Here is a 14,100-nt window from a genome sequence, read left to right as displayed (position 1 = left end):
GGTCTAAGACTGTTCTGTGAAATGCGGCACAGGGAAAGACAGGGAGTGATACAAACTAGGTGAGGCTTGTAGAAGTTGTGAGGAAACCAGATCTTCTGGCACTTAAGCAACTTACTGTTTAGCATGTCCAGTTCTGAATGTTAAAAGTACCAGAAAGGTTACATTGAAGGGGGTGTAAAGGGTGAGGTCTCTGTTTATATTTCCCTGGGCACCATTCCTCCCCCCCCCCTCCAAATACTCCGTCACAAAAGATGCCCACTAAGTATCTCAGCCCCCGAGATGCTTTCCTTGCTGAGCTGGTCACCTTTCATTTGGTTGTCCTACCATGATTTTGCCAGCCTGCATCTCACAGCTTTGTGGCTCAGCAGTAAAGACAGTCACTTAGATGAACAGCTGACTTTATTGAACTGAGTCCTTGTACAGGATACAAAATGTGTTTAAGGAGGGACAGGGTGGGGGGAGAACAAAGTCCTGGCAGCAAGAACAGCCTACTTCTCTATAGCCGGGGGGGGGGGGGGTTTGCTAGTGTTGGGGAGCAACGGTTGGCCTGCTAGCAGAGTCGGTTGGTATGAGTGTTCCCTGGCGCAGCTGGCAAGGTCCTGCACCTCACAGCTGTGTCCCACCCTTTAGAACTCATTGCTAAGATGTTGTCTCTCGCACAGTTCTCCCTCTTGTTCCTTGCTTCTACCAAAGTTGAGCTTGTGGAACTCTCTCTTAATTTCCAGGAAGGTTTTGTTCTTTGTCTCAGGAATAACAAAGGAGATGAAAATGACAACCAAGCAGCATTCTAGCAAAAACACAATGAAGCAGTACTGCTTGAGGCCTTTCTGGAAGAAGGAAAAAGAAAGCATGTCACGTGGGGGGGGGGGGACACCTTCTGTGCCCCTCCAGGCACTGCTGGATGGCTCAGCCTTCTCCATGAATTTCTCTCTCAATGGCTACAAGTGACCTCCATCATCACTAGTGGGAAGAGCGCCGTTGTATTTGGGCCCTGGTGGCAGCCTTCCCCAGAGAGGCTGCATCTGGCCAGCCGCTGTGAGAGCAGGATGCTGTGCTAGAGGGGCTCCTTTGGCCTGATCCAGCATGCCTCAGAAGGAGATCCTGGACCATGAGCAACACCCCAACCCCCACCTGGAGTGGCTTTATCTGCTTAAGCTGGTCATTTGAATTCTTGCATCCACTATCACTGGCTAGAAATCTCTCCTGCTTAGTGAACTTGGAATCATTGCACATCTTAGAAATTCTAGGAATTTGAATTAGATGCATTTTTCCCTTTTCATTTTTTGGGGAGGCAAGTTCTAAATCAAGGTCATTAAAGGCTTAGAAAACATGATCTAAATGCATTTCTGGGCTGAACAGGCTGTTTTACTGGCATCTGTTTCTGCTCATTCATGTACTTCTCAGCTCCCTTCGCAGGGGGTTGCTTCTAAAGGTATTAAGAGCTGGAAAGGAATTAGTGAAGATTTGTCCCTTGTGCATGAGGCACCTCCCTGATTCAAGGGCAGCTCATCATACAGAATTGCCTCCAATTGCACTAAGAGGCTTTACTGAAAAGGGGCAGCCAGGGGTGCTGCTGAGAGAGCCCGGCCAGGGTTTGGTGCTGTCTCATCAGTTCATTTTGCATTGATGTCAGGCGGTGGGGATGATGATGACGATAGAGAAGGGTGCTCTCTGGGGTTCCCTCTATTTTATATCAACATTTATGAGCCCCTTTTTTGATGTGAAAGTGGACAGAAGCCCAGCTAGGAATATAATAATAAAAACAACAAATGTCAAATGCAAAAACCAGGGCAACGGGCACAGCCGCACCATCTCCTGCTGAGTCCCCCTGAGTGGTGTCTTGCAGGAGAGGTTGGGGGGCTACAAACTGCCAGTTTACCTACCACAATGAAGGGGAAGAGCATCCCGATAGTGAAGAAGCTGAGCCAGCTCACCGAGCCTGCAATCGTGTAGGCAGCTGGGCGCGAAGACTGGGTGAATAATTCTGTGGTCAAAGTGTTCGTCACCCCACCTGCAAACCAATTTTCAAAAAAGGTGGTGCTATGCTGGGGGAGTATTTCAATCAACAGAAAATGAAACGATTTCCCTTCCTAGATTAGGAAGCTGCTTGCGTGTCTTTGAGGGGGAGGCTAGCAGCTAGGTTTTGTTGGAATCTGGCTACAGAGCCATATGCTAAGAACAAACGGACAGTTGTGGCAACTCCCTCTTCTTTTAAAGCATGGCAACTATTGTCATCCTTGGGTCTATGGAGGGAAGGCAAGTCAGTACAGAATAGTAGTATCTGATGCCCATAAAATGGAGAGAATGCACCTAATAACAGCTCCACCTCTTGACCTAGGATGCTTCCCATCCCCTTCATGCCTGCCCTGAGCTTCTGGCAGAATCCAATGGTGCTTAATCTTGAGGAACAGTTGATGGGAAACGCATGTGGGAGAGGGTTGTTGTCCTCATGTCCTGCTTAGGGCTTCCCAGAAGAGGCAGCTAGCTGGCCACCATGGGAACAGGAGGCTTTGTCCAGCAACCTGGTTCTTCTTGGGGACTTAGGATGCCTCCATGCATTTCCTGCACTTGCTCTCAGCAGGTGGGCTGTTTCAGTGCCTTCAAGGAGCCTGCTTAGCTTTTGCAGCATCCTGTTGGTAGCCCCGCTCTGCCTGTTGGTAAAACCCTGTGGCTCCAAAAGTCCCCAACTTAAAATCCAACAACTGGTAGTTGAGGGCACACGCAGTGGCTGCCCCAAATTCATCACTGGGAAGAGGTACCTGGTCCAAGCCCAAAACTCAAGATGAAGGCAAATATGCAGGCCATGCTCAGGTAGGGTGCCCACGAGTACACCTGGGGAAGAGAGAGCACATGGGAAGGCTTGGCACTGGCTGCAGCCACCATGCCCCTCCCTCATGTAACCACCCTGAAGGGGATCAGGGCCAAGCCGGGGCTGGGAATCCAATAGCAGAGGGGCCAAGTGCAGCGTGCTGTCTCTCCTGGCTTCCCTCCTGCTGCGCAGAAGACTCCTGAGACCTGCTGGCCTTCAGTGACTCCTCTCATGGTGCCTTGCTCATCAAGATTCAGCACCCATGCACACCACATGAGCAGGCATCATGTTGAAAAGCTGGATTGCAGCTGGCCCACATGTGTTCTGAACAAGACTACCCAGCCTACCTGGTACGTCAGGGAGAAAGTCAGCACTATGCACCACAAGGTCATCAGGGAGTAGCCTCCCAGGATCAGGACCCTTCTCCCCATAGACTCAATGAGCAAGCCCTGCGAAAAGTAGAGAAAAGCATTCACTCACTCAGCAGCAAGGAGGATTCTCTTTCTTGCCTCAGAAATTCAGATGGGCGCAATTGGAACACTCATCACTTACGCAGGTGAGGGCAGTGAGGCACTCACAAGCCCCAGTGCCAAGGGTCACGTAAGGAATGTTTTCTCGGGGGATCCCAGCTTCCTCAAATACATAACTTGCATAGAAGTAAATCTGTGAGTAAATACCAAAAACATAATGCATGGGAGGCAAATCACCAGGCAAAGCAGGCACAGCCCAGGCAGCGTGGCCTGTGCAGAGTTAATTTGGGTAGGTATCTTACCTGGCTAAGAAAAGAAAAGGAACTGCTTAATGTTACCACCTTCTAAAAACTGATGTGCATACCTTGCCCACTATGGGGGCCTGGAAGCTCTGCACTCTTCCCTGGGAGGGTCGCCCTCCAATCTTCACAGGAAAGTGAGCTGGCTGTGAAAGGGCTGGTCAAGAGTGCCACCAGCCATGCCCTCACTGCTGAAGTCCAGTGCAAGGGAGAGCACATGGAGGGGAACAGTGGGGGGGGGGAGGGCCTGGCTGACATTAGCTTTGCTCTTCATAGACAACTGAACCAGGCAAAGTTCAGTTTAAGAAGCAGATCAGCCAGCCAGCTTGGGTATGTAAAATGGAAAGCTGGACTTGGACATGAAACTGGCAGATAAACAACCCCACTTTGGTTCTGACAGTTGCTTCGGAACAAAGGATGGGTTGGAGTTTCTCTCATAGTGAGTGACATTCAGACACTTCCCTGTCACCCCAGTTCCTAAAAAGGCTGACATTTTCCCCCCTTCCCAGTCCACCTTTGAGCCCAATGCACATTTCCCTGTTTGTGCTAACAATGGGAATAAATGTCCTTTCACATGTGTGCCCTTTGTTTGGACACATCTACACTGAGCCAGCTCCGCACCACCTTCAGTCTCTCAGCTCCCAGCCAAGGAATCCTGGGAACTGTAGTTCTATCAGAGAACAGAGCACTTAACCCAGGGTCAGCAACCTTTTACAGCCATGGGCCAGTCCACCATCCCTCAGACCATGTGGTGGGCCAGACTATATTTTTTTTTGGGGGGGGGGAATAAAAATGAACGAATTCCTATGCCCCACAAATAACCCAGAGATGCATTTTAAATAAAAGGACACATTCTACTCATGTAAAAACACAACAATTCCTGGACCATCCACGGGCCAGACTGAGAAGGCGATTGGGCCGCATCCGGCCCATGGACCTTAGGTTGCCTACCCCTGACCTAACCATACTCAGCATTTCCTCAAGGTGACAGCTGCCAGGAATCTCTTAGAGAGGTCCCAGCAGCTAAGCCATTTCCAAGTTGGCTGATGTTTGCTTGGAGTGTCAATGCATGTCCTTGCATGGCAGGGGGGAAACTAGGCAGCAGGCAAATGAGCGATGCCTAATGGAGAGCTGCTCTTCTCCTGAGTGGAGAGTGGCTCAGTCCTGGTACTCACCGCATTGATCCCGCTGAGCTGCTGGCCCATTGTCAAGAGGATGATGGTGATGAGCTGCCATCGGATGCTGCGGTCAGTGAAGAGTTGCCAGGGTTTCTTGGCTGCCTCACCACCAAGCGCTAAGCGCTCCTTCTGGATGTCCTCCATTTCTGCCTGGTAGTTCAAAGGGCCATGGAACCGTTTCATTGCTGGGAAGGATAGAGGAGAGCTTTTAGGGCCCAAGTGGGCCTTTGAGTGCAGGAGATCTTCGTGAGGCTGCCAAGAGCTGCTGCAGCTCAAGAGAGAGACAGGCAAGGGGCCTTGCAGTTTGGATCATAGAAACCACCCTCCCAACCACCCAATGGGAGAGGAGTCGGGCTGGCTACTTCACAGGTGCACCTGGACTGGGCACAAACTGGCTTGCCCAAGGCCCCACACCAAGTCCTTGGACACACGACTCTTTGGAGCAGAAGGAAACAACCAGCAGTGGCTTGTGGGGTGTGAAACACAGAGTAGTCAAATACAACATTCCTAGAGTGGACATAAAAAGGGGGTGTCTGGGCCAGCCAGCCAGAACTTCCTGTTTCCTCCTGGGCTGGGACAAACTTCCTCTACATGTGACCAGAGGTGGGCGTGACCTCACCTGTGCAGGTAACAAAATAGCACAGGGGAGGCACCCATCTCTCTCTCTGACTCCATTCCTCAAAGAAGCAACATCTCTATCTTCTTATGGGATAGATTCCACATGTATATATTTTGTAACCTAAGTCTGCCTTCTGGGAAACTTCTGTGAACAGAATGTGAGTAAACTATTTTATATACTTTTATACAAGACTGTGTCGTGTCTATTCTTTTAAGAGGGAATAAAGAGGAATTCCCAGGAAACTTATTTTAGAGGCTTATGAAAGCCTGGCAAAGACGTTATCCGCTGTGCAATTTTTAAAAGGGGGAATGTTACTCTTCTATATTATAGAACTTGTTAACACAAGTTGGGAAGGATATAATTAAACAATATATCCTCTCCTTCCTCCCTGAACATTCCCACGTGGCTAAAAGCCTCTCTGGGGAGGTAAGTAACCTTTTGGGGAGCAGGGCGTCTGGGGCTGAGAGCGAGGGGGTGGGGGTGGGGGAAGCAAGGAGCAGTGGGTGCTGAAGGGCAGACTTCACCTTTGATGCATTTCAACTCATCCCCTTGGTCAATGAAGAGAAACCGGGGACTTTCTGGAAACCAGGGTAGGGTCAAGAGTTGGATGAAGGCTGGGAAGCAGCTGCTTGAGAGCAGGAAATGCCAGTAGGCCTCTCCGCCAAGTAACTCCCTGCAGGAAGAACAGACAATGCTGAGACAAGGGGCTGCCAGCTCCATTCTGATCCTGGGACAACAAGCCAGGCCTGAGCTGAGCAGCCCCCTCTGGGTGATGAGGGCCCCGGCACTCACCTTAAGCCAATAACCTGTCCTGTTAGAATCCCCCCTGTCAGGAAGATGGAGCTGCCCATGACCATAGCGCCTCGCAGGTGCTTAGGGGCAGCCTCGCCTATGTAGAGAGGCTGCACACAGAGGCCGATGCCTGGAAATGGAAGAGGAAATCAGTGGCCTCCCTTCTTCATTGCAGGATCCACACACAGGGACCCTCAGGGGCTGCAGGTGGCCTTTCCTTATAGGTTGCTAGTGGTGTCACAGGGTGTTCAGCCTCAACAACACCACCAGGAAAAGAAAGCAAAGGTTCACAAAATAAAGCTACATAAAGGCCCTTTGCAGTAGGATGTGCCCACACAAAGTAAGACCACTAGCTGATCATTGATGAAGTCACAGGTGCACAAACATATCCCACGTGTGCCCTTAATGCCCCTGAAATCCCACCAGGTGAATTTTCCCAGGTGCAAGTTGAGTGTTACCTGTGTTCATACCAATCAGAAATCTCCCAACAATCAGCAATTCATACAATCCGGCTGGAAAGCTAATTCCCATGAGGATGGCGGCCAGGATGGCAATAAAGTTGTTCATTAAAAGAGCTCCTTTCCTGCAAAGGAGGAGGGTAACAGGATTGCACCCTTGAGGGACAGAGAATTTTTTGTCACAGACCCTGACGGGCTCCTGGACAAAGTGGGCACAGCGTTCAAGGTCCTCCAAGAGAAACAGGCAAATTTAAACATCTTAGATAAGCTGGTTGGAATCCACAAGGGCCTCTTCCCCACTAAACCACACAATGGAAAGTCACCCCTCTGGAGACTCCCCGCCCCACCCCCAACACTCCTATTTTTGCTGACAGGGTTGTGCTTGGCTTTGAGTGCTGGAAGATGAGCTGAAAGACCCACTCAGTCAATGTCCTGGTTATTCCTGGGCAAGTCTCACTCTTTCAGCCCAGCCTCACAGGGTTGTTATGCAGGGGAAATTAAGTTGGGGACTGCGTACATGGCCTCAATTCTTTCGGATTAAGCAATGCAAAAAAATAAAGAAAGCAATACAACCATTTTTCTTCTTATGATAAGAAGCATCCTGCAGAAGAGTGAAGCTTCTTCTGCAGAAGGCAGAAGCGTGTGCTCTTCCATCTTGCTCACCTGCCCAGGCGGATGGCCAGGCTGCCTCCAAGGTGAGCCCCAAAGAGCCCTCCCAGGGAGAAAATGGAAGCAATGGTGGACCAGAGGAGGGTCAGCATGCTGGAACTGAGCTCTGCCTGGTAACGCCTCTGCCAGGTGTCATTGAGGAACTTGTGGATGTGCTGGAAGGACAAAGTGGAGAGATCATTTAGCGCTGCTGCTGCTACTGCTGCTGCTGCTGCTGCTGCTGCTAACGGCCAACTCCTCTTCTCCAGGGGCAGCAAACCCTTCTGCCTCTTTGCCTTGAGACCCAGACCCAGCGCATGGTGGCTGGTTGGCCTGATTCCAGGCAGGAATTAATTGGGCCAGGAAAGTGGGACCTCGTGGGTGAGCAGCATCCCCTTTACACCGCCATCTCCTTGCAGCCTGACATGGAGTTATCCAGGGCTTGGCCCATCTAATCCAAAGCCTCCCACCTTGACCAGAAGCATCTCTTTCCTTGCCCAGCTACACAACAGCCTTTTTGTAGCAAATGCCACAGGAGAGAGAGAGCAAGCCAGGGCCTGGTGAATGCAGAGTTTACTTGAGGGGTTGCTCCCCGCCCCCAGGTGCCTCTCGGCAATTTAGTCCATGGACCTTGAACTCTTACAAGGGCCATACGATGTTCACCTCACATTTGTGAGGAACTGGTACCTGTGCTTTGAGGCTCCTTGTGTCTTCATATGAGGCAAACACCCAGCTAAAAAATTGCTCAAGCAAACCTGGCAAGACTAGTTGCGTTCACTTGTTTTTAAATTTTGCTTATTTTGTTTGTATATTGATAATTGCTTGTATTGTTTTCATGTATACTGCTTAGGCTTTTAAAAAGTAGTTTATAAATTCTTCTAAATAAATTGGCAGGTGCTCAGGGGTTTTGTGGTCCTCGCCCCCTCCCACCCTCTAACTTATGGACTTGGGCAGGCTGTGGGGCATCTTGTTAGTTTGAAAAGGAGATTTACAGTGTGAGGTAGAAACCTTGCAGGGCGGTGTACCCTAACAGCAAGAAGCAGGAAGTAGCAGCAGGAGTCAGGACATGGTAATGCTTACATTTGTTGGTGAACAACTGATCAATGACTTGGCAGAGCCTCTAGGACTTGCTAGGGCAATGACACCCAGTGCTCCATTCACTGAGCCACTGCCACTCTTCAAGGCTGTGGGCACCTTGCCTCTGCCCCTCTCTATGCAGAGAGAGGTAGCTCTGTTTCCATGGCAACAGCTGCCTAACCCTCTTATTGAAGGACAGTCATATTCCCATTGCCAGGCCACCATGAAACCAGAGAGGCTGGTGAGAGGGAAAGTAGGGAGATGTGGGGCTTGGCTTTCCCAGATTCACAGGGCCAGCAGAGGCCCCCCGGTGCCGATTCCTGACCATGTCCCCAACTATGCTCCCCTCCCCCTGCCACTGCCACTACACACAGGCACTGGTTGCCCTCTAAGAGATGCTTCATTGTCTCACTCAAGAGTCTGGGAGGGGGAATCCCTCTTTCTGAATGCTGGGTCATGGTGAAGCGAAGGACAGGCCACTTTCTCTTCAACAGACCAAAATATACCGGCATCCTCTGAACTCTCGCTATCCGTGCAGCCCCAGGCTCTCAATCCATGAGACATCGGCCTGCTTGTCTCACTCTTTTTTCAGTCTCGTGCTTTTATCTCTCCATGGTTACTTTGTTTTAATTATTTTTAAAATGCATGAAATGTTTTGGTAAATCAAGATTGCACTCTTTAATCAGAAAGGGAATCAGCTGATGATGGGCGAGGGCAGCCGCCTGCCTCCCTCCAGACTTGCTCAGTTTTACGATCTATAGCCTTACTGTCGATTTATGACAGCACAATGGAGCCATCACCAGCTCTTGGCCAGTCTCCCCATCCTCAGGGGCAATTGGGGCGAGGCAGGACTGGAAGGAGGAGATTCTTCTGGTTGGCCCTTGTGGCCTCCTGCCCAATGATGGCAGCCAAAGTAGCCCTGAGGGAAGGGAGAGGGACAAAGCCCCCCTGTATCTGGGGAGGGCAAGTGGCCCCCGTTCCTTGACACAAATCTGGGGTTGAGTGTTCACTTAGTTTGGACTGCATGAGTCATCTGCATGATGCAGATATTTGAACGATGCTGCGTCCTGCCGACAACCTGACAGCTTTTTATTTATCCTCATGGCTTGATAAGAAGTGTTTCTGGGGAAGAGGTTTACGAAAGCAACAGGCAACTTTGCTCCAAGCCTTTGATAGGTCAGAGAATAGTGTAGAGTAACCCTCCCATCTCCAGCAATAGAAAAGAGATAAAAACAGCATCTCACCTCGGTGGGTGCATTGATGACTGAAACATTGTACCCATATTGAAAGGTGCCTCCGATTCCTGCCGCACAAACAGCCAAAAGGAGCGTCCAAGTCGGGAGCTAGAGAAAGAAGCCAGAGACCCTCATGGTCCAGAGAGTCATGCTACTTGGAACAGACTGGATCCTTCCCCCACAACCTCTCATCCCAAGAGCCTTCCTTCAGAGAATGGGATCTCTCACTTTTGCAGATTATAACTGACATCTAAGCAGCCTTTGCCAAGCTCTGCAGATGTTATGGATTAGCAGTCCTATCAGCCCCAGCCAACCAACATGGCCGTATGATGCTGAGGCGGATGACAGTGGAAGTCCAAAATATCTAGAGGGCAACAGGTTGGGGAAGGCTTCCCTCAGGCCCAGGGGGCAGGCATTTTATTCCACCCTCCTCTCCAGCAGAAAGGCTGCCGCAGAGGTGGGCTGATGCTGGACTACCTGTAACACCCACAGTTCTGAACTAAGGGAGAAGCGGATTTGTACTCACACTGGAGTCAAGCATAATAAATATGAACAGATGCTTTATAAACTGAATCAAGCAATTAATTAAGAAGCATACCAATGAATTAACAACAAACACAAGCAAGCACTATTGATTGCATGGCACAGTGGCAGCAATTGGGCACCCGCTGAACAGCAGGTCTGGCATTGCCCTTTGGCCTGTGGGTTTCTGCTCCTTGTGCTGCCTCTGCTTCCAGGTGCCCCATCCAGCTGTCTTCTTCTCTTTCTCTTGCATTTTAAAGCAGAAGCAGGATAGCTCAGTCTGTGGGGTATGAGACTCTTAATCTCAGGTTGTGGGTTTGAGTCCCCCGTTGGCATGGGCATAGCCAATGGGGGGCAGGGGGCAGCTAACCCCCCCAGATCAAGTAAAACAATAGAAAGTCCTGCCCCCCCAACAAAAATCCTGGCTACTCCCATGCCCATTGGACAAAACATTCCTGCTTTGCAGGGGGTTGGGCTAGATGACCCTCGTGGTCCCTTCCAACTCTACAATTCTAGGATTCAGCTTCTCCATTCCCCACCTGCCTTGGATCTTTCCCAGCACTACAGAGGTGTTGGCCTTCCTTTTTCTTAATGCAGTTCAGCTTCCCAGGGTCAGCACCAACAAACTTCAGATGCTTGCAGGTCGCTAGAATCCTGGCAAAGCACACGGGACCTGACTAGCTGCTACCTGATCCAACAAGACAATCATTGTGACCTTTAGCAAGAGTTGCAGAATCAGGATCCCTGAGCACAGCTCACACTTGCCCGTCAGAGTTCTCCTCTTTGTGAGTTTGCATTCTTGCTTTGTGAATTTAAAAAAGTGGCAGGCAACAATTTCTAGCAAAAAATGGAAAACGAGGAGAGCAGGCAAGTTTGGGGGTGGCTCATGAGGTTTGAGCCTGCTGCAGAACAGTGTTTGCTGAGTGGCCCAACTGTTCAAAGCGAGCTTTGCCGGGTGACACCTCATTTGACCCACAGAACTGCTGCCCTGTTTGATGGAGGTATCCTGCTCCACCAGGCAGCAGAGGCAGGAGCTGTTTGGCGTCTGTCCCCACTTGGAAACCTGCCCATTGGCCTCCCGCCTTGGTCCTCAAGTAGGAATAGCCTCTTTGCCAGGTAATCCCTTGGCATGTGACCCAGGCTGATCAAGTCTGGCTTGAGCACAAAGGAATGCACACACACAAAACTACCACCCCAACACCAAAGTTACTGGCTACATCACGACTCACTCTGGACTTTCTGAATCGTGAGGAAATCAAAGCCCCAAACTGGAGAACAAACAAGCCCTTTCCCACTGCTCCCTATAGTTCTCTGGGGCTGCTGTGTTTCTTGACTTTGCCTTTGTCCTGGGGGAGGGGGCAAGGTGGGAAGGACTTCCTTGGGACACAACCGCCAGGGCCTCGCTGTTTCCCTTTTGTCCTAGACTGGGCGGTGAGCGGGCCTTGGCTTCAGCTCGAGGCTGGCAGACAAGGAGGTGGCCAAGCACTCGGGCAACAAGCTGCGTGTGCAGAGCAGGGCAGCCACGCAGGAGAACCCTCCCCATCACTGCTGAGAGCCGCGTGACTTCCTGCTTGTGATGCTGATGTGGATGGATTATCTGAGGAATTAATCACTTGACAGGATGAGGAGCTGTCATTCATTATGCTCTTAGCTTTTCGCATTCCTGCTTCCTTTCCTTCACTCCTGACATGCCACAACATTAAACTGACCCACCTTGAGACAAGCAAATGGGGGCTGAGGAATGGGAGAGGTGTCTGTTCAGGGACATGGATGCTCCAGCACAGTTGGTTAGACTCTTCACCCAAAACAGAGTTCAGTGCAGTCACTTGGCCCATCAGCAGCAAGTATCAGAGCCAAAGCCGAAATGATGGTGAAGCAGTAGCTGCAGCCATACGCCCCCTGGAAGCCATTCCAGACTCTGACCCCACCCCCATTTATTACTTACAGAATTAAACTCCGCTTTTATTTCTCTGTTCTGCACCCTAAGAGAGAGAGGACAATTCTCTACACAAGTCACCAATATATAAATATTTGCTCACTCACTGACAGTGGTGTCAAAATGGTTGAAGTGCAGTGGGTAGAAAATTGAAATTTAACAATCAAAACAAATCCCCCCTCAGGTACCTACCATCAACTGCCCTGTACGAAAGATGCTGTTGACTTTATTTATTTACTTATCTATCAAATTTATTGCCAGCCTTCATCAACAGGTAGCTGCACAGCTTGCAACAACATTACAATCACTGGAAATCATTTATAATCGGAATAATAGGGTGGGTCCTGAAATATATATTTCACAGGTATCAAAGGCCAGGGTGGGAGCCGAATGACAAAGGTGCCAGATGCCCCTTCTCTGTGGGGAAGGAGGGATGACACAGCTAGTGCCACCAGAACTATCAAGAGCACACACCCCCGTCAATCTGAACACCCAAGATGGTCTCTAAGGGTATTTGGGGGCTTTTAAGAAGGTAGTGTAATCTTACCTGCAAGCCTCTCTAGAAGAATTTGTATCCTAAAAGGCTGGGTAGATAGATAGATAGTCAGGCAGATACTTCTCAAATTCATGCTGCAATTTCCATTATCAGTTGCCTCATGAAAGTATTCACACAACCCACCATCTGTTTGTTAGAAGGGATCTCCTCTAAAATCAGGGTATGCAAATCTGCATCCTCACTTCAGTTGCCTCTGCAACACACACACATCCCCTCTTGCATTACGAGACTCAATACTTCTGCCTTTTCCCTGAAACCTAAGCCCACGGCCGCCTTGTCGCCTGTGACTCTGCAAGCTTGCTTACCTTGCTAGGCTGTCCAGCACCTTTCAGCAGCGGCTGGTGCTCCATTCTCCACACCTGGCAGGTGGCCTTCTCACCAAGGTGGCTGAGCTACAGCAGAAGGAGGCTGAGAGGTGCCACCGTTGGGGTGGCAAAGTGCTGTTGCAGCAGACCCCCGAGCCTTCATGCCAAGGTACTCCAGACTCGGCTGTCTATGGAGTTTTATGGGCTGGGACTCATCACAGCCTGCCAGCGAGTCAAAGCATTTGGGAGGTCACCCCACAAAGAACTTTTTCACCAACTGTGAAAAGTCCATTCGTTTTGGTTGCTCAGGGAAACATGCACATTAGTGACTAGTTTGTTGTGGGCCCCCATTTGTCCGTGAAGAGAGAGATATAAAGAAGGAAACAGAGAGCTGGGAGGAGACAATTACCTTGTGATTTTCCCTCATTCCTCCCTTGGACCTCGAGCCTCTGGCAGGACACTTGGAGCAGTCCATGGAGTATGGAGCAATGCGCAGAGCTGATGAAGCATCCGAGGGTCCTTCTCAGCTCTTCCACCTAGAGGCCCCTTGAAGCGCCAATAAGAAAGACTGAGCCCCTCACCTGACTGGCTTTCACATGTTGCTGGCTCAAAAAATTAAGCTGGCTTTAAACTGCAAACTCCGTCCGGTGGGGAGGGAGGGCTCCCAGCTGAGTGCTGCTTACACAATGCGAGAGAAGAGACCTGGGAAGGAATGGGGCTGTCTGAATCCCTTGGTGTCTCAAGGCTTCACGTCTGCCTGGAAAGAGTGGGTCACAGTCCAGAGCTTTTCAAACTAGCCCCCTTTGGGCAGAATTCTGTTGGAGATTCAGCAAAAGCCTCCAGAATATGGAGCTGGCGACACCAAAGTGGATGCAGAAAAAGAGCCAAAGGAAAGATGGCCACAGCCAGCCAGAGACCCAGGTGGATAGGCTGGCAAAGGAATCCGGTCACTGGGGGAAGAGGCAGACAAACCCAAGGAGCTGCTTCCCAGAATGTGCAGGGGGTCCAAGGCCAGCAAGGAGAAAAGAGGATGTCAGTAGAGATAGCCCAGGGAGGGAGGTGAGAGGAGAAACCTGGAGTTTCTGTGGTCCCTCACCTGAGAAACTTCCCCTGCAGATCCCTGTATCTCGAGCCTTGGCCAAAGGAACAGGGGTAAGCCAAGGGCATTCCTTTCTGACCAGCTAGCAACCCTTTAG

General features: G+C 50.4%; 1 protein-coding gene across 4 annotated transcripts; it reads right to left on the bottom strand.

Moving 5' to 3' along the window:
- Positions 1-381: 381 nt before the first annotated feature.
- Positions 382-13,545, bottom strand: LOC309521361 (solute carrier family 2, facilitated glucose transporter member 11-like). Of its 4 annotated transcripts, none has more exons than XM_082203803.1 (12): positions 13,314-13,545; positions 9,595-9,693; positions 7,289-7,449; positions 6,626-6,750; positions 6,168-6,297; positions 5,900-6,048; positions 4,754-4,941; positions 3,362-3,472; positions 3,157-3,258; positions 2,760-2,832; positions 1,884-2,011; positions 382-827 (listed from the first exon to the last, which is right to left on the bottom strand). In XM_082203803.1, exons 1-12 carry the CDS (start codon positions 13,377-13,379, stop codon positions 627-629), a joined length of 1,533 nt encoding a protein of 510 aa, XP_082059929.1. In that variant the 5' UTR covers positions 13,380-13,545; the 3' UTR covers positions 382-626. The 4 variants fall into 4 exon arrangements, with proteins under 4 accessions (XP_082059929.1, XP_082059930.1, XP_082059931.1 ...); XM_082203804.1 differs by lacking the exon at positions 13,314-13,545 and adding an exon at positions 12,905-13,278; XM_082203805.1 differs by lacking the exon at positions 13,314-13,545 and adding an exon at positions 12,591-12,722.
- Positions 13,546-14,100: the final 555 nt, after the last annotated feature.

Source organism: Podarcis vaucheri (genome assembly GCF_965113315.1).
Source record: "Podarcis vaucheri genome assembly, chromosome: 16".
NCBI lineage: Eukaryota > Metazoa > Chordata > Lepidosauria > Squamata > Lacertidae > Podarcis > Podarcis vaucheri.
The sequence above is the reverse complement of the archived record's forward strand: the minus strand, read 5'-3'. Positions and strand labels throughout refer to the sequence as shown.

What these genes read in the sequence shown, in the direction of transcription:
- LOC309521361 (XM_082203802.1), bottom strand. Translation starts at nt 11,650, where the DNA reads ATGGGGAGGGTTCTCCTGCGTGGCTGCCCTGCTCTGCACACGCAGCTT. An exon ending in CTGGCCATCCGCCTGGGCAG is followed by an intron (nt 6,751 to 7,288) that starts GTGAGCAAGATG and finishes CCTCCTTTGCAG; the next exon opens with GAAAGGAGCTCTTTTAATGA. An exon ending in AGCTCAGCGGGATCAATGCG is followed by an intron (nt 3,473 to 4,753) that starts GTGAGTACCAGG and finishes ATTTACTCACAG; the next exon opens with ATTTACTTCTATGCAAGTTA.